The sequence below is a fragment of the Lactuca virosa genome, chromosome 3, assembly GCF_052849685.1.
Source record: "Lactuca virosa cultivar CGN04683 chromosome 3, Lactuca_virosa_CGN04683_v6, whole genome shotgun sequence".
NCBI classification, from domain to species: Eukaryota; Viridiplantae; Streptophyta; class Magnoliopsida; order Asterales; family Asteraceae; genus Lactuca; species Lactuca virosa.
Window position 1 is genome coordinate 121,202,713 of NC_136428.1, and position 19,961 is coordinate 121,222,673.

At 31.8% G+C, this 19,961-nt stretch overlaps 3 protein-coding genes across 3 annotated transcripts; 2 read left to right on the plus strand and 1 right to left on the minus strand.

Moving 5' to 3' along the window:
- Positions 1-5,025: 5,025 nt before the first annotated feature.
- LOC145166491 (transcription factor MYB62-like) lies at positions 5,026-6,562 on the minus strand. Its single transcript, XM_079085477.1, has 3 exons — positions 6,230-6,562; positions 5,978-6,107; positions 5,026-5,861 (listed from the first exon to the last, which is right to left on the minus strand). The coding sequence occupies exons 1-3, from the start codon at positions 6,381-6,383 to the stop codon at positions 5,267-5,269; spliced, it is 879 nt and encodes a 292-aa protein (XP_078941603.1). The 5' UTR covers positions 6,384-6,562; the 3' UTR covers positions 5,026-5,266.
- A 4,227-nt stretch (positions 6,563-10,789) lies between these two features.
- LOC145163987 (protein FAR1-RELATED SEQUENCE 5-like) lies at positions 10,790-16,025 on the plus strand. The gene is made up of 7 exons (XM_079082719.1): positions 10,790-10,877; positions 13,465-13,499; positions 13,922-14,024; positions 14,351-14,549; positions 14,608-15,153; positions 15,340-15,535; positions 15,777-16,025. Exons 1-7 carry the CDS (start codon positions 10,790-10,792, stop codon positions 16,023-16,025), a joined length of 1,416 nt encoding a protein of 471 aa, XP_078938845.1.
- Positions 16,026-16,073: 48 nt separating this feature from the next.
- On the plus strand, positions 16,074-16,818 carry LOC145163988 (protein FAR-RED ELONGATED HYPOCOTYL 3-like). Its single transcript, XM_079082720.1, has 2 exons — positions 16,074-16,346; positions 16,498-16,818. The coding sequence occupies exons 1-2, from the start codon at positions 16,074-16,076 to the stop codon at positions 16,816-16,818; spliced, it is 594 nt and encodes a 197-aa protein (XP_078938846.1).
- Positions 16,819-19,961: the final 3,143 nt, after the last annotated feature.

Here is a 19,961-nt window from a genome sequence, read left to right on the forward strand (position 1 = left end):
ACTTATCCAAATAAAACCTGTGAGTAGACATCTTTAATACAGGAACACAACCGCAACTCTGATACCACTTGTTACGAAGTAAAGCGGATAACAAGCAAAACCAAAAGAACACAATACAATATTTATATGGTTCGGTCAAGGTGACCTATGTCCATGGGCATGAGGAGAGTATTCTGTATTTATGAGCTTTCAAACAGAGGTTACAAGTATAAATTCATAGATATTCACCTATCACTCTAGAATTCAAGACACACAAATGACTTAGCATGCATCCCTATTTATATTTGAGGGATCATAACTAAAACCCTAATGGGTCAAGCCCATTGGGCCATAGGCCCATGAATTATGTCAACCAATCACAATCTGTCATGCAGTAGCTTACATAACATTCATCCATGATATACAACACATGAGTATAAGCAGCGAATAGGGTGGAGCGTAATGATGTACAAGTGGCGCATCATGAACACTAATGGCCCATTATCCATCATTGTGGCATGGTTGTAGAACTCACTACTCGGTACCTGTTCGATCGACTACCGAGTAGCGAGCACTCGCTACAATGGTCTCACTTCGTGAATAATTACTGAAAATTTAAGATATATATATATATATATATATATATATATATATATATATATATATATATATATATATATATATATATATATATATATATATATATATATATATATATATATATATATATATATATGGAGTAATAATCACATGTGTGTGTTGAATAATAAATAATTAAGTATATTATACATATTAATCACCGAGTTGGTCGAGTTTTACAACACTGCTCGCTTCAATTCGGGGCTGATCTAGGAGTACTCGGACTCTGTAACTAGCCTCGGTAAGGGGCCGAGTAGGGAGTACTCGGACGAGTAATCGGCCAACTCGGTGAGTTTTACAACACTTGATGGTGGAACAACATGGTGTATTCCTTAAGAATCACCAACTTCTGAGTATCATAGATGACTTTGTGACTCATCAGCGATATCATGGCTCGTCAAGGAACCATCATGGCGCAACATACTTTTCTATTGGCGTAACTTCTCCAATGTGACGCAACATCCCTTCCATTTGGTACAACTCCTCTTCAATGTGGCGTAGCATCATCTTAAATGGCACAACACCCTTCCACTTGGCGCAACTTCTGTCATGATGGCGCAAATTCATCCTGGATGACACAACATGGTGCTCCTTACCCACTTTTGGAAGATTCGTTCCTTTGTCACTTGATCCGTTCCTTTGTCACCTGCTCCATGAACCTCAAATGATCCATGAGAATGCTCCAAATGCTCAAGTCTCTTTTAATCATATATATATATATATATATATATATATATATATATATATATATATATATATATATATATATATATATATATAAATATATATATATATATATATATATATATATATATAATGTGTTTGTGAGTTTTTCATTTTTGTAAGAAAAAACTTCATATGGCTTCTTACATTATGAAACATCAGTCTTAAATTGATTAATTTATTTTAGGAAAATCTCCAGTAAAGTCCAAAAAGTTTGGCCTAGTTTAAAATTTAGTACAAAATTAATTTTTTTTTTTTATAGAAAAAGTCTTAAAACTGGAATTTTTTTTGCATTTTGGTCATTTCTATACCTTTTCAACAAGTAACATGCTGATGTAGTAGGCGGAGGATAGTTGATGTGGCAGCTGACGTGGCAATCCACGTCAGCGTGCATCATTTATATGAAATAAAATCATATTTTTAGAGTTGGTGGGATTCGAACTTGGGCACTATAACGTCCTAAAAATACCAACAAAAAATTTTTCATTTTTAAACCATCAAGTCATACAGTCATATATTCCAAAACCAACACATTAAAAATATATATTTCAAACATCAGAGCAAATCAAGAGTAATCAGTGATGAAAAGCCTTCAGGGGATGCGGTACAGTCAAGTCAGATCCTTTCCTTTGGAACTATAAGTATCTGAAAATGTTAAAACCACAAATCATAAGCACAAAGATTTGTGAGTTCCCCAAAATACCACATACCATACATAAAATCAGGCCCCACCTATATATCGGGCCCGCCCATTATGATGGGCCCCGCCCACATATTAGGCCCCGCCGATCATACATATGGGCCAACCCAACATACAAACGTGCCCTGCCCATCATACATACGGGCCCAACCTGACATACGAACGTGTCCCACCCAACACACAATGCAAGAGTTATAAAGGCAACTAGCATCCTACACAGTATGGTGAGAAAACTCACTTGTCTCACGAAACTAGCTAAACCACAGCTCAAAGCCCCGCAAAAGATGCTACCACACTCCTATCAAAACATGTAAGGTCCAACCATAGTCTACACACTAAAACCAATAATCTTGACCAAAAGTCAACCCAGGTCAACAAGTCAAAGTCAATGGTCCAAAGTCATACAACCAAAGACACTTCAGCGAGTCGCCACGTCGTGGCCTCCCATTGGCCACGTCGTGGCAGCAAGATGACAAAATAGTTGGGGCTCACTCCAGTCACTACGTCATGGTCGCAAGGTGTCACGTCGTGGGAACTGGATCTTCAACATCTTAATGCATTAAGATGCCTCCAAACACACCAAAGGGCTCCAAACCTCAGATCTACATACTCCTAAGGTTTTGATTGATAAATTTTCCAACTTTATCCCTTAGGACATCCCATACACCATGTTCTCAAAACCTAGGTTCTAGTGGTAACTTAAGGTATGACTGAACCATTAAGCACTTAATCATAAAAGCCATTTCCCCAAAGTTTCCGGAAGGGTTTCCTACACCAAACGGACCATAAAAATCATAGCTTTATGGACACGCATGCCAATGCATGTCCTTCCCACTTTAGGTCATACTCATGAGAAAATGTGCTCAAACTTTGAGTATGAGGCCAAAAACTTCAAGGAACCATAGATCTACAACATATAACCCCAAAGGGACCTCAAGGATCCACAAAGTTTCCGACTTTATGGGATCCTTCCATCCAAACTTCCACAATCTTGAAGAAATGGGACAAGAAACGTAGATCTAGAAGCCTGGAATAAAAATCTTGGATCTTGAACACTTACAAGAGTCCAGAGAATGCACAAGAGGATGATGATGATGCGTCCTTGCTGGATGACCACACTAGAAACCTTCTTCTTCTTCTTCTTCAAGCTACCAAAAACACCAAAATTAGCCAAGAACCACCAAGAGGGTTTACGTAGGGTTTTCTAGGATTTGAGGGTGATGGAGGCTGATAAGGAACCCTAGATTCAAGTTAATGGAATTTAAATACGATGGAAGCCCTAAAAGATCATAAGTTTAGGCCAGAACAGATGCCACATCATGGCCATACTACCGCCACGTCGTGACACTCATCAAATGCACGCGTTCTTGATTTGGCTCGTCACGTCGTGACGATCCTATTGACAAAATGTGACACATGATTTTTTTTACAAAAATCATACATTTGACTCCTTGGTACCCTACACTGATACGATCTGAAAAACGAGTGTTACAGGCACTCCCTCTCCCAAATCAATATCTTAGCCAATTGGGTTACAACTTTTTTTACATTTATTCCTTTACATTTTATATAATGTAAATTTTTTAAAACGTGCTTAGCAAATTGGTTCTCTCCTTCACGTTCAGTTCCTATATCTCCAGATCCATCTTTCATCTTCATACACCTGATGAACAAACCCTAGAAATCATGTTGACCCGTTTTAGAAATTATATTAAAATAGATAGCCTGAAACCGATAAGCAGGTGTATATGTTAGTCGAAAAGGATTTTAGATATCTGGAGCAAACCTAAAAAACCACCCATAATATCCTACAATCAATATGTGGTGTTCTTGTTAAACGGAAATGATTTTATGTTAAGAAAACCCTCAGTCGAAGATCTTGAGGAAAACGAAAACCATGAAATCAATGAAGATTTACAGGTTGAGCATTTCAGCTTCAGATTTAGGGTTATTATTTTTTTTGAAGGAAAGACATAAATACAGTATATACATATGTTTAAGTAAGAAATACAACAAGATTCTTCTAGCTTAGTGGTAAGATGCTTCCCTTATGTGTGAGAGATCAATGGTTTAAATCCCACCCCTTCCAAGATATCCGATTTTTTCGAATTAACGATACACATTGCATGATGATGTACATATCAACCACTTTCCACCTTGGTCTGCCACCTCAGAAAAGGTAAAATATTGACAAAATGCAATATTTTTTCGGTTTTCAGGTCGTCTTTTATAAAAAAAAAAATTAAGTTGGAACTAAATTGTAAATCAGATCAAAATTTTGAAACTTTACTACTTATTTCCCTTTATTTTATTACCTTTGTAGATATAAAGAAGTCAAAGACCTCCTTGATTGTGAAAAAATCATTTGTTTTCCATAAACTTTTTTTATGAAAAAATAAAACTTTGAGAACATGTTTGGCTTAACATTTTTTCTAACATAATTTTTAAGATTTTCTTTTTTAATTTCTAAATTACAGATAACTTGAAAACCAAAAAGACATATGGCGTAAAGGCATTAGGTATGTTGAAAAGGTGTTCTTCCTATGTGATTGACTATTCAACTCCCATGGACAAAATATATAGATTTAAAATTTGGAAATAAAAATTCTACCATTTTTTAAACTCTTTTCAATAAAAATAAAAACATTTTTTCACAACCAAACATATCACAAATTATTCTATTCAAAGATCTTTTAATCCATATCCATATTCCATATGCCAGTAAGATTACTAAGTGAAAAAGTAGATCTTTTTATTTGATATATTGATATGCAAAGATTTTCTTATTAAACAAATCGAAAAGGCTCGAACCAAGACTTAAATATTAAAGTTACAATGCTATTCAAAACAGATCCACTTGATAGTATGGTACTTGGATAAACATGGACTGACCAAAAGTTGCCACGGTTCCAATTCCATTTATATAGTATTGATAGGGATTTATGAAACTGCGTTATGATGGATCCTTAAAACAAGTGGACAAATGGAAGGAAAAAAATTGACATTAACAATAGACACCAATTGCAACTTTATGCTATACCGAAGAGCATAATAAACGTATTACTTCACCATATACACTTCTGCTTGTAAGATTAGAGACTTTGGGACTCTCTTAAAACGAGGTCCTATCTACGTATAAACTATCAACTCTTCCATAATTAGAAATTACTTGAGAGAGATTAATTAAGACCATTTGACGACAGATATCAAGGTCAATATTATTATCTATTTTCTGAATTGCCATAACTCGTCCATGTTCCAGTATGTGTCTGTTGCCATGCCACCACTGGCTATCCAATCAGTATCTGTCATCTGGAAGTTCAAGGCTGACATGTCATCCGCCTGCCCAAAGCCCATCATGTCAAAACTCCCTATATCCACATTATAACAGTCATCGTGTTGGAGCGATGAGTCATGGAAGGCAGTGTCCTCATAAAGTTGTGACATTTCAGGAAGCTGTGGCAACATTTTCCCAGAAGAATCTGATGCACGAATGCTTGATCTTGAGTTAGTAGACCCTTGGTTGGTCGTTGGAGACGATACTGCAAATAGGGTCTGTTCGGATTGTGAATGAGGACTTAATTTGTTTTGTTCGGTTTTCATGGTCGAAGTAGAAGCAGTTGATGCTGATGATGATGATGAGGTTTGCTCTACTTTCTCAAGCAACCTTGGTATCCAAAATTGGTGAAGTGCTTCTACAAACCTCTTACTACTACAGTCGATCTTAAGGTGGCGAGCTTGTTTCTGTACCCTTGTTCTCCAGTAATTCTTGATCTCATTATCGGTTCTTCCCGGCAAGTGTTGGGCAATTTTGGACCATCTGGAAGTAAAAAATTGTATATGATTTAAAGAATATATATGTAAAGAAACATACAGATTAATTCTTAACTTTATATCATGTAGTACACAAATATATGGCATATATAATCAACTCACCTATTGCCCCACTTTGAATGGAGTTCGAGGATCAAGAGCTGTTCTTGTGGTGTGAGATTTCCACGCTTGGTATCTGGTTTTAGATAATTCAACCATCTTAATCTACAACTTTTTCCTGTTCTTTTCAATCCTGAAAAAAACCAAAACTTAAAAACCACGAAAAAGAAGAAAGGGGAAAGTTGTAACACCTCCATATAACGTTTATGATGCAAATATATAATAATTTCTGTTTTTTATATTATCCTTACTTACCTGCAGATTTTGCTAGCGAATTCCAACGGCCTTCACCATGACAAGTGATATAACGGATAAGAAGATTGTCCTCCTCAAGTGTCCATGGCCCTCTTTTCAGTTGATCAAACTCTTCTTCATTGCAAGAACTTGTCATGTTCTTGGTAGCCCTCATTGATGTTAGAAGAAAAGTAGAACAAGGAAAACTCTAAAATTTGTATTGCTTGAATGATCGGGAATTAGGAAACCAAGTGGAGGTTTATATACATATGATGGTGATTCCCAAAACAAAAAGGGTTTTCTTGAAAAAGTTAAAAGGAAATAGGGAAGTACACCCCATTAAATATTGACTTCAATTGATACAAGTACAAGCTAAATGGGAAGTCTCAAGATGCGGGGTTTGTCACTATCTTTGGAATATAAAATTGAGAAAACTAATCAAACTAGCTAGTGCTCTTTGTGTGAGCATCTAAGTCTGTTTATTGAAATTTAATGAAAATGTGATTTTTATACTTTCTTGAGACTTGGGGCTGCTAAGATGCACACCCTTGGCCACTCCTCCTTGTTCTCCGCATCTTCCTCTCTCCCCTCCCTCCCCCCCCCCCCCCCCCCCTCTCACACACACACGTCATGGTCATATTAATGTAAATCATTCTTGATGTACAACTATATATTGGAATTGAACTTAAGACGAATAATGTTATCCTAAGTAAATTTTAACCGTTTTACCAAGTCTAACTAAGTAAGAGTTATTTTTTTTTTTGGAGAGTACATAGTTTGACGTTGATTTAAAATATGGTCCTATACCACATATAGCATACACAATGTTTGATTTTTCAGTCGCATAAAGTATTACTTTCCTTGTATTCATTGAACGTGGATCTCCTTTAAAGTTTTGAAATATAGATCTTATTTATGAAAAAGTCATTGTTATTTTTTTTTAAATGAGAAAAAACCATTAAATTTTTCAATAAAAATATAAGAAACCAACAATTGTTTACCCATTTGTGATTTTAGTGAACTACTGTTTTTTGTCTTTAATTTTATGTAAAACAATTGGCGAATTTTCGTCTTTTTATGTTTAAAAAAAGTTATGGTTTCTCATAGATAATGGAAAAGTTTCTAGATTTTACTGAAGATAATGGCTATCTATTATTGTGTTTATTTTCCTGCCATTTTGTATCACGTACCTTTCCAACTTTCCGGTGGCTAATTATTAATATGTGATTCTATTCGTATCCTTCCAAACTAAATACATCTTCTCATGATATAACATGTGTGTGGATGTGTATATGATATAACATGTGTGTGGGTGTTTGGTCGACCAGTGACCAGTCCCACATAGCCATAGAGGTGCATCTAGTAAGATGCATCTCCAATTATGACTTATTTAATAGCTTATAAATGTTGACTTGTTTTAATTGACTATTTATTGTTATCGAAGCACATATGTTATTTTGTTTTTTTTTTTTTGGAAACGACAAATATATATTAGGCCACCCACATCAAACAAAGAAAAGGGTTTAAGTTCCAAACTCTCCGGTTAATGTTTTTGAACGAGCCCCTATGCTTGCACCAAATGAACGTTCTCGACTTGATTCTTGCCACAGTATTTGCCGGAATGAAGGGAATGCTTTTGAAAACTCTGTTATTCGTATCAATTCAGAGACACCACAAAACCCCGCAAAAAATCACATTTAACAAGTTTCTTTTCTTTTTGCAACGAGACCATCGCGATATGAAAAGTAACACATCTTTCACCTATTGAAATTCTCCGTATTGGATTTCACACCAAGATAGAATCGAATCTATCATAATTTTCGCCAATGAACATTATAGCAAAATATGATCGCTTGACTCGTGAATGATCAATATATTTTTATATTTTATATTGAACCCCTCATATTTTAGTCATATTTTATTTTACTCTTTAAATATATTTTGATTTTATGTATTTTTTCTATTAGGAAATTGAATAAACTATAAACTAATCATTATAAATGAATACATATGTTATTTTGCTTCTTTTTACTGTTATATATACTGCGTGGTCAATATATTTTTATATATTATATTTAACCCCCCATATTTTAGTCATATTTTATTTTACCCCTTAAATATATTTTAATTTTAAGTGTTTTTTCTATTAGGACACTACTAGAAACAGAGGTATCAGCGACGGACAATTCTGTCGTTAATCCGTCGCTGAAGGCCATCAGCGACGGATTAGCGACAGAATTCGGTAGTCAAAAAAACCCTTGTCGCTAATTGTCAGCGACGGATTCAGCGACGGATTAGCGAAGGATTTAGCGACGGATTAACGATGCCACAAATTGGTCAAGGAAGTTCTGGATTCCGTCGCTAATCCGTCGTTGATGTCTGTCGCTAATCCGTCGCTGATGAGTTCTTTAGCTACAGAATAACTTTTCGGGAAAACTCAGATAACCAATTGATTCTGTCACATTTTCGTCGCTGATTATCAATTATATCATTAGTTTTGCTGTTCTAATCTACAACCATAATTTACAAAATAAATTTAATATATATATATATATATATATATATATATATATAATAATAATAATAATAATAATAATAATAAACTAAAATAAAATTCAACTACTAAATTAAATATTAATATCTAACTATATAAATGAAGATTAATATTCGATTTCAAATTATTGATACCAAATCACATTCAAAGTATCGAAACTAAATCACAAAAATCAAATGTCAAAGTCTAAATCGATTTCAAAGTATTGAAACCAAATTACAAAAAATGAAGTGTGAAAGTCTACTTAGTCGGGCAGGTTACTTCCTTGGGTGAATCAAGTATGAATGCCGTTATAAATATTGATAATTTCTTGTTTTTTGGCCTCAATTTTTCACGTTCCGCCCTAAGCTCATCCTTTATCTCCTACCGGCCAACAATAACCTACAAAGAAAACAATTTGTAAGAATGTACTTTCAATGACCTCATCCTTCATCCTTTAAAACTAAATTCCTTTTAAAAGGTAAACAAACTATTAATTGATGTTGACATTGTAACTTATAAGAGACCTTACACTGGTTTTCGGGTGAATGATTTGGACTTTATACCCAATAATGTATGATCCAACTTCGAGCTTTCATTCTGAAAAAAAATATACAAGATAGTAAGAAAATAAACCATTAATTCATTAAGATAAAGACTTGGTTGTTTGTAAAATGTTTTACATAAGTTTTGAAATTTGTTTTCTTATTAGAGCATTGCACTTTTGAGAGTAGAGTGATATAAATGGGTAACATTTCAAAGTATAATGTTTGTTTGATAAGCTCACACCTAGGTAAACCCAAAAAAATATGGTAAAGAATAAAACTTACTTGGTGACAGAGCAAGAATATAAGTTTTAGAGATGCAACCAAATCTAACCATTCTTTGGGCCTCATAATGGACTCATAATGGAAAACAGAAAATACATTAATACCCATTTACACTTGACTAAAATTCATCATAGATTCAAAAAAGAACAATTAACAATTTAAAATACAAACGATTGCTTTAGTTTTATTTAAATCAATCAAGACATTAAAAGTTAGAGTTTACCTTAGAGAAATGAAGAGGCGTGGGAGTGGAAGAGTTTTATTTATATTAGTCAACTCCCATGGGTGTCCATGCACCACACTGCATCTGCCACTGATGGTAATGAACTTATGATGATTCATATTTCTTATATAGAAAAAAAAAACAATGCATTTTACTGGTAATTTTGGAAAAAAAATCATTATGATTTTATGGTAAAAAGGCCCTTACTTTTTGTTTTTTATTTGGCTGATCCCTATTATAACTAAAATACAATTTCAAATCTTTAAAGCCTAAAATGTCATTATAAGGCAGATTTCTCCTCTATACAGTGGGTATACCAAACACCAATCTTCTTTCCAACATTTTTTATAAGGGAAAATATGTCAAAAACATTTTTTATACATGTAAAACTAATTTAAAAGCATCATGGGTACCAAATACCAATACTCGTTCCAAAAATCAACAATAACATAAGGGAAAATATGTCCAAATTAACTCAAATGTAAAAATCCATAAAAAAAATTGGGGGTTGTACCTCCTGATATGGTCGCTTCTTGTTCTTCTTGAAGTTGTTCTGAGCAGAAAATTAAATTACTGAATATATGTAGAAACCAGAAAAAGAAAACTCACAATTTTGAGTGTACTCTGCAAATTCTGAGCAGCATCATAAGCCAAGTAAAACAACAAGAACACCCAAATCAGAATATAAATTTCTCTGTTATGAATAAGTGTTTGAGTTCCATTTTGATTCTCATCAACAAGCGATGATTCTTCATCCGTGGCCATCTACTCACTCGACTAACGATTATCCTTAATATCTACAATATGAGAGGCTAACTTTACAAAATCATAGATTTGGGGAATGTAGATTAGAATAGTGTTGAAAGTGAATGTCGAAAACATCAAAATATACCTGGAATCATGGAGATTGGCAACGGAAACTCGAAGAACCCATAATGTGGTGTTTCAATTTCGTTGTCGACGTCTGTAAGAGAATCTGAGGTGTATTTAACGTCATGAATCGGAGCTATTGGGGGTGGTGGCGGCGGAAATTGGTAATGTTAGGGGTTATGGGTGGGGTGGCCAGAATCGACGGTGTTGGAGGTAAGGAGTGGCGGGTTGAAATTAGGGTAAGATATTTTAAAAGGGAGAATTTGGGGGGGGGGGGAGGTATAGGGGGAATGAAAATATTGAGAGGGAATTGAAAATTAGACAAAAAATGGGAGGGAACTGGAGATTAGCGACGGGTCTATCCATATTCACAGAGTAGAATTTAGGTTTTAAGGAGCCATCTGATTTCCGTCATTGATCCCTAGTAAATCCGTCGCTAATTAGCTAGGGATATTTTCCGTCGCTGATTCCGTCGCTGATACCTTATTTTCTAGTGGTGGGAAATTAGATAAACTAATCATTATAAATTAGTTTTTCTCAAATAAAATAACAATTTTTTGTATTGTTTTTGAAAAACGATCATTTTCTTCCAAATACTTCAAATCCAGACGATTTATCAAACTTTTGAGTTCTGTTTTTCTCAATTTTTTTCAAAGAAATCTCTCTATATTTTTAAATGTTTAATATTATCGTTTTCAATCAAATGTTTGATTTTAAGTCATAGTATTGTATATATTTACTTCTTACTATTTTTGCTTAATTTTTTTTTGATTTTCGTAGAAAACTATATATTTCTCAAAATTCCGGAACTGCTTATCATATTTTTGGATTTGTTCTTAAAATTCTGGAGTTTCTTTATCTGAATTCCAAAATTTCAACACAAATCCAGAATGTTTGTTTTTTTGTCAGAAAAAATATTTTTTTTTATTCGGACTTCTTCATTCTGCACTTTGTGGTTATTTTGCCAAAATCAATTTTTTTTTTGTTATTTTCTTTAAATACATGTTACATTATGGTTAGATTACTCAATTTATTTTTTTATTTATTACTAATTAATTATTTCTGTTAAGTATTTAATGATATAAAATTATAACGCTGATATAATTTTTCCATACTTTTATATAACTTTGACGTAATAATTTTTTTATATTAATTTTTTCAAACGATGTTTTGTAATTTTTTTTTGTTGAAACAATGTATTGTAATACTTCTAATAATTTTAAATACGACATGTGTTTTAAAAAATGACTAATCAAATAAGTAGAGTTTTAGAGAATATGTTAGATAGATAAGGATAAATTAATTAATTTTTTATAAAATCCAGCGTTAATCAGAGTCACTTCATTGTCGTGATACACTTAATCGCACAGTAAGTATGGACACCTCCATGCAAACAACGAAATTCCTCCCAAAAACTCAACAATACGTCATCTGGTGACGATGATACATCTCTTGAAATCAAGCATCCTCCCCACTTCTAACCCGAATGATATCGATGGATATTAAGAGGTCAATGCATTAGTACAAAATTGCTAAATCGCTGATTCCATTTTCCTCAGAAAACTTAGACACAAATCGTTGTTGATTCGACATTGGGTTGGTTGGTTTCACAGTTAGCTTTATCTACTCCAAACTGGTTCTCATAGTCATCGAAATTTGAAGTTCCTTCATCAAGCTTTCTACGAAGTTAAGAAATCAAAGAGGATTTTGGTGTATGTTTCTGTTTCTTGTATTGATTTGAAGGTGGGTGGCTGCGATTCAAGGAAAGGGATAAAAGGGGACATGCGCTTGAATTTCTTCTTATGTTATTTATTTGTTTCACGTAATTAGGATCTGGACATTTTTCTTTCATATAAATAGAGTTGGAACCTAATTCATCGATTGAAATAGATGTAGCGAATCATCAATTTCAGTGTATGTGTGTCCATGTTGATCTGATAAAGGTTGCAGAAGAGAATGATATATGTTCTTCAGTTCGATGACAGAGAGAGGAGCATGGTGGGTGTGTAGTAGGTAGTGGACAGGGTATGGTGGAGGGGTGGGATTTCACTTCGGCTCCAGTGATTCCTGTCAGTGTATGAAGAACGAATATAGAATGAAGAACGAGAGAATGAGAAAAGTTAAGGAGTGAAGGTGAGAGTGTGGGTAGGGGTCAGAGGGTTGGTTGGGGTGGGTTTTGTTTAGTTTTTAATTAAAAAATAATAATAATATTGATCTAAAAAATGAAAAATCAAAATGAAAAGAATAAAAAAGTCATTTCATATTGTTTAGGGACCAAATCCATGGAAACTTTGTGATTTTGGATCAGTGTTGGAAGTTGGAAACTTTTTGGACCGCATCAATATTTTTTTGCTAACCAGAGTGACCAAATATGCAGTTTAGTCTTATAGATATTTCTTTATAACCTTGATATATATATATATATATATATATATATATATATATATATATATATATATATATATATATATATATATATATATATATATAGGTAAGTTCAATTGAGAAAATAAAAAAGGTTGAGAATGGGGGAATCATTCTCAGCCAATCATTTATGTAACATGTTCACCTTAAGAAAATGTGCGTGTCCATTTTTCATTAAGGGTATATTTGTAAATTAGCAACGTTTTTATATAGAACTTACCTGTTCGTTGTTATCAGTTTCCAATTTGATGATATCTTTAGCTCGTATGAATCGGATATGAGGAATTCATTATCAAGATTTTTTTTCTTTATATAACTCGTTAGCAATTATACGTATTTTTTCCATTAATCGTGTAGTTTCGCATCTGTGTTTCAGTTTTCTTCTTCGTATTCAGTTTCCGATTTGATCAGGTATGTATATCGTTTGAATCGGATATATCGGAGTTCATTATCAAGATTATTGCTTTATATAATTTGTTTTGAATTACGCGTATTATTTTCGTTTTGGAGTTGTTTCATCGGAGTTCATTATAAGGATTATCAAGTTTCGAATATGTATTGGAGTTGTTTCATCGGATTTTTGTTATGTAGTTTGAGATATTTATTTCAAATCGGAGCTGATTTAATTTTCAATCGGATATATCGTTGTAGTTTTTACGCTCTGAACTGAGAGAGATTGCTTAATTACATCATCTGATCGAGCTGATTTAAGTTTCATTCAGATATTTTGTACGTTGTGGTGAGATATATTCGAAATTAACCAGGTTTTCATATTTACGACTTTTTTTGTGAGATGTATTTGATATTAAGATTGTTTTTGTTTATTTATACAGATCATTTGGTTTATTATGTCGAATTCTAGTGTTATTGATGGTGATTTGTATTCTTCTATGTGTGAGAGTGAAGAAGAAGATGTTGAGAACTCATTTTTTGAAGGTATCAGTTATTGAATTATTTTGTTTTTTTTAATTTTGTTGATTAACATTTATTGATATATTAATATGTTAATATGAATAAATTGTTGTCTTATTCATATATGAATAAACGTGTGATAATTGTATTTTCGTTTTATTCATATATGAATAAGTTATGTTTATTTTATATATTTTGAATCCTCATGAATTTTATGTATTCATATATGAATGTTTTATTAATCCATTAATAAACATTGTTTTTTATTTTATTCATATGAATTTCATGTATTCATATATGATTGTTTTATTCATGCATTATTATATTGATTTAGATTTAATATTTTTTAGGTGGTGAATCTTCGAGTTCAGTAGATGATGCACAATATTGTGGTGGTATAATTGGAGAACATGTCTATAAGCCAAATGTACATGTTCAACTTATTCCATTTAAAGGTTTAATCTTCAAATCATTAAAGTTGGCCATCAAAATGTATTCCGAGTATGTAGAAATTGGTGGTTTTGATGTGAGACTGAGCACGCAGTCAAGGTTTGATAACAAGATTATAAAGAAGAAACATGTTATATGTAATCATGGTGGCAAACAGAAAAAGAAATCTTGTGACACATTGGGTACAAGTGGTGTTAGGAGAAAACGAAATTCAAATTCAAGAGTTATTGGTTGTCAATCAAAGATTATTTGAATCTGTGTATGGAACTCCAGATTATAAAGTTTTTCAGTTTGATGAATTTCACAACCATCCACTTGAGAAGAGAAGTGATTTAAAAAGAGCGAGACAAATGTCATATTCAGAAAAAGAGTTTATAGTGTGTGCTTCCACATCAAAAATAGGCCCAACTATGGCTCATAAGTTGAGGGCAAGTCTGAGAGGTGGGTATGAGTTTGTAAAGCCCAAAGTAGTTGACTATAAAAATTTAAGGAGAGATATCAACAGGGTTATAGGTTATAAAGATGCCCAAATGATAGTAAACACAATGAATGACCATCGAGCTCACTATCCAAATTTCTCATTTGAGTTTAACTGTCAAGATGATGTTTTGGACTGTATGTTTTGGGTTGATGAAATGGAGAAGGCATATTATGCTGAATTTGGTGATGTTATCTCGTTTGATGCGACTTTCCGAACAAACAAGTAAGTTATTCTATTTACTTTTTTATTGCTTATTCATATATGAATATTTTAACTTTTACGTTTCATGTTTAGTTTTTATTGTTGAAATTATTCTAATAATATACTGTAATTGTATTGATAGATGAATATTTTTATTTTTAGTTATGAATACATCAAAAAATGAACACTTTTTTTTGTGTGTGTTAGGTATCGAATGGTTTTTGTTCCATATACTACTATTGACCATCATAAAAAATCAGTTACTGTTGGAGCGGGTTTGCTAAGCAATGAAAGCATTGAGTCCTACTCTTGGTTGCTTAAAGCGTTTCTTAAAACTCATGGGAAAGAACCAACACTTGTTTTAACCGATCAAGATGCAGCAATAAAACAAGCTATTGAGAATGTTTTTCCTAATTCAAAGCACCGATTATGTATGTGGCATATAATGAAGAAGTTGAAAAACAATGTATTATTTTAATATATTTCAAATATGTTACATAGTATTTAGTTATTCATAGATGAATATACTAATTTTTTCAAATATTAGCTTATTCATTTGTGAATATTTATTGATATTTTACTTATTCATATTTATTCATTTATGAATAAATATAGAAGTTTATATTATTTTTGTTTTAATACAGATATCAGATGATTTATTTACGAACACATACTTTAGAAAAAGATTCTCGAAGCTTGTTTGGGACATTAATATGAAACCTGATGTATTTGAGGTGAAATGGGGTTTGCTTATGAAGAAATTCAATCTGGAAGACACGAGATGGCTTAAAGACATGTTTACAAAACGTGATTCATGGATACCTGGATATTTTAATGATATTGCAATGTGTGGGTTGATGAAGAATACGTCGAGGTCAGAGAGTATGAATTAATTCTTTAATACCTACTCAGAAAGTGGTAATTTACTTTTGAATTTCATGATGAATTACGACACTGCCATTCAAAAGCAAATGAATACTCAACGAGATCTTGATAAGGCATCGAAGAAAGCATCATATAAAATGCAAACACCTCGAGAAATAGAACTACAAGCATCAAAGGTTTATACAAGTACATTATTTTTTGAGGTGCAAAAGGAAATATATAAAGCAAGTTTTTTCTGTACATACTCGTATGTTGGTATTGAAGATGGATGGGAAGTTTATATTGTGCAACACAGCAACACTAAAAGCGAATTTAAAAATGAATTTAAGGTAATTTAATAGTTTTTTTTATGAAAAATGTAATGTTTATATATATATATTCATATATGAATACTTATATATGATTGTTCATATATGAATGTAAATGTTTAATTTTTGTTTAAATTGTTTTTTCATTTTTTTTATTATGTTTTTTTATCAGGTTAGAATAAAAGTTGAAGAGAAAGAAATAAATTGCAGTTGTGAACATTTCAAGCGTATGGGTGTTTTATGCAGACATGCTTTTACAATAATGATGAGATGTGGTGTGAAAGAAATTCCTAAAAGGTACATTCTGAAAAGATGGAGAAAGGATGTGATATCAAGAAATTATCGTTTTAGTTCTCTTCAATCTGATTCAGGGGATTGTGAGAATGTGAAGCTAGTCAATGAATCATATTATAATTTTGAATCATGTTTGGATATTGTAAGAGATGACAAAAATAAATTGGCTTTGCTGTTGAAGGAATTTGAGAGTGAGTGATTATACATCTGCTGGATTGAGACAGATGGTGAAGTCGTATGCAAGCTTATGGGTGTTTCCATTCATATTCCAAAAGAGATTAATATTCATGTTCCTTAAGTTTAAAGCAATAAAGGTTCTGGAATCAAGAAAAGAATTCCAAGTGCAGGTGAAGTAGTATATGAAAATTCTAAAAAAGAACATAGAATGTGTTCAGGATGTGGAAAATGAGTTCCTCACAATTTACGTACTTGCCCAGTAAGAATTGCAGCTGCTCAATCAACAAAAGACATTTAGGGTTTTTTTTTTTTTTGGTTTTATTCATTTAGGAATATATATGCAGATAATAACCATAAACAATAATATTCATGTATTAATAATACACATTTATATTGATATGGTAAATTGAGATTTGAAATGTATGTTCTTTTAAAATGAATATATCATATTTGTTTTTTAATTTACTATTAAATAAGTTATATTGATATGGTAAATTCATATGTGAAATACACATATTATTTGTAAATTATTCATAAATGAATACATAATATGTGGATTCATTTATTATTGAAGATGTTATTATTTACATATTAAAGGTGAATGAATATACAATGTTGATATTCAATTATGAATAAACTTAAATAAAACTGAAAACTAGTATAAATGAATACAAATATGTGAACTTTGTTATACTAATAAATAAGTAATATTCATATCTGAAATTTTTTATGTTCATATCTGAACTTTGTTATACTAACATATTACTCCTAACATAATCATAAATGAATATATCATATTCGTATTCATTTATGAATAAACAGAAATAAACTTTGAAAATATTTGAATATAAAAAAATGACAGAAATAAGCTAACTTGTTTCTACTAATAAATAAGTTATATTCATATCTGAAATTTTTTATATTCATATATGAACTTTGTTATATTGACATATTACTGCTAACTTAATCATAAATGAATATATCATATTCGTATTCATTTATGAATAAACGGAAATAAATTTTGAAAATATTTGAATATAAAAAAATGACAGAAATAAGCAAACTTGTTTCTATTACATAATCATTCAACACAAGATAATAAAACCTGTTCATAAGCATTTCACAAAGTATTTAAACGATGTTCAATAACATTTAACAAACCATCTAAAACTAGTTTCGCAGAATCATCTTACATGTACTTCAAATTCATTCATCTTCAACACAAACTGTTCTATAGCATCACACTTCATCACAAGCAATCATCACTATTCTTTTAACCTTTTTTGAATTGTTTTCATAGCCTTGCATGCATGATCAGTACGCACTTTGAATTCAACTTTTTGATATTTTTCAGCAAGATCCAACACCTTAGCCCTCAACATGTTAATTTCAGAAGTTAGCATTCGGTGTGCATACCTTTGCCTGAGCTTCTCTAAAGTAGTTTGTTGAATTGCACTTTCTTTTATGAAGACCTGGTTTCCACTTTGAGAGTGGTTGTCCCATATATGTCTCCATATATCTCATTGCAAAGACCCCACAATCAACTTTGTTTTTAACTGTTCTCCATGTCATTTCAAGTCGTTGGGGTGTGATACTTTCTTTTGAGATTGCATTTTCTCTTGGATGATTTATTTCTTTAAAGTATCTCACAAACAAATTTTTCTGATCATTAAATAAAATAAAAGTTAGATATGTAATAAATTGGTTCTTTTATGTTGTTGTGAATTGGGTACATACCAAAGGTTTCAATAGTACTCCGTATTTCCCTTCATAATCCCCCTCAACTGCACTGTTGTCCAGAATTTCAATTGATGGTTTCTTTAAGTTGAAGACAATCACAAAAGTGTGACCACTTCTGACAAATGGAAAGAATACCTGTTTTTATGTATATAATGGTAAGTATTTTGTTGATAAAATATATATAAAAAAACAAGTTTAATTAACATACCATGTCAATATCTTTTATGTTCAAGATTTTTTTGTACCCATCGGTACTGTCATGAAAGTTCTCCTTAAATTTTTCATACTTTCTTTCATCAGACAATGTTGAAGTTAGATAAGCAGTCTATAACCAATATAATTTTAAAGGATTAGTAAATTGTTAATCATAAATGAATACATCATGTTGGTATAATAAGCATAAGTATATACTAAATATATTTATTTTTGTTTGTTAATCAAAGATGAATACATAATGATATGTGAATTTCAGTTGAATATACATAATTATATTAAAGAATACATCATATTGGCATAATCATATGTGAATTTCAGTTGTAAAAAAATATAATATTCATAAATGAATACATCATATTGGTATAATCATATGTGAATTTCAGTTGTAAAAAAATATAATATTCATAAATGAATACATCATATTGGTGTATTCATTTATCAATAAAGAAGAAATTAAGGTTAAAACATAAACTTACAGAAACTGCAACTTTCAAGAAGAGTCTGTATGGTGAATTTCCAAAATCCCTTTCCAATTCTTGGTGGTTAAGTAAATCAACCCAAGTGTCTAAAACTTCTCCAAAAATCTTTGTGCTTGCATATAGACTTTCCATAATTGCTCTTTCTGTTATCTGACCATATTTTGTCTGGACAACCACATCTCTACAAATATATAATCAAAATGTCATACATTATTATCTATATAATAATCATATATGAATGTGTATAAAATAAAGTTACTTACGATGTATTCCCTTGCAAGTTGAACAACCACTCACAGACAATACTCTCCTGATGTGTCAGTTTAGGTTTTGTGTCTATTATTCTGCATTTGAAATGTGATTTGAAAGCATCGGCAAGCTTCTTCTCTCTTGGTTCATCCAGATCATGCTTTGATGGTCCTAATTCAGTAGGAATTGCTACAGAGATTGGTTTTGGATTAAGAACATTTTTGTTTGCTAATCTGATGACAACCTTCTGATGGTCGTCTTTGATTTGTTTCTTTGTAAGTGGTTTTTTTGGTGAAGATTCATTAGATTTTTTACTTGAAGTTTGATCTGAATCTTGACTGAGACCTAGACTAAAACTTGGATGAGTATCTACATGCCAGGAGATTTATCATATAAATAGTTGTAAGTTAATTATAATATTTTTTTATATTTTGAAATGTTTTTCCAAATTGTTACCTCCTTCATTTCCTTTTGTCTTGTC

What these genes read in the sequence shown, in the direction of transcription:
- LOC145163988 (XM_079082720.1), top strand. Translation starts at nt 16,074, where the DNA reads ATGAATTACGACACTGCCATTCAAAAGCAAATGAATACTCAACGAGAT. An exon ending in AATTTAAAAATGAATTTAAG is followed by an intron (nt 16,347 to 16,497) that starts GTAATTTAATAG and finishes TTTTTTTATCAG; the next exon opens with GTTAGAATAAAAGTTGAAGA.
- LOC145166491 (XM_079085477.1), bottom strand. Translation starts at nt 6,383, where the DNA reads ATGAGGGCTACCAAGAACATGACAAGTTCTTGCAATGAAGAAGAGTTT. An exon ending in TTCGCTAGCAAAATCTGCAG is followed by an intron (nt 6,108 to 6,229) that starts GTAAGTAAGGAT and finishes GGTTTTTTTCAG; the next exon opens with GATTGAAAAGAACAGGAAAA. An exon ending in CATTCAAAGTGGGGCAATAG is followed by an intron (nt 5,862 to 5,977) that starts GTGAGTTGATTA and finishes TTTTACTTCCAG; the next exon opens with ATGGTCCAAAATTGCCCAAC.
- LOC145163987 (XM_079082719.1), top strand. Translation starts at nt 10,790, where the DNA reads ATGAATCGGAGCTATTGGGGGTGGTGGCGGCGGAAATTGGTAATGTTA. An exon ending in GCGACTTTCCGAACAAACAA is followed by an intron (nt 15,154 to 15,339) that starts GTAAGTTATTCT and finishes TGTGTGTGTTAG; the next exon opens with GTATCGAATGGTTTTTGTTC. An exon ending in TAAAACAAGCTATTGAGAAT is followed by an intron (nt 15,536 to 15,776) that starts GTTTTTCCTAAT and finishes GTTTTAATACAG; the next exon opens with ATATCAGATGATTTATTTAC.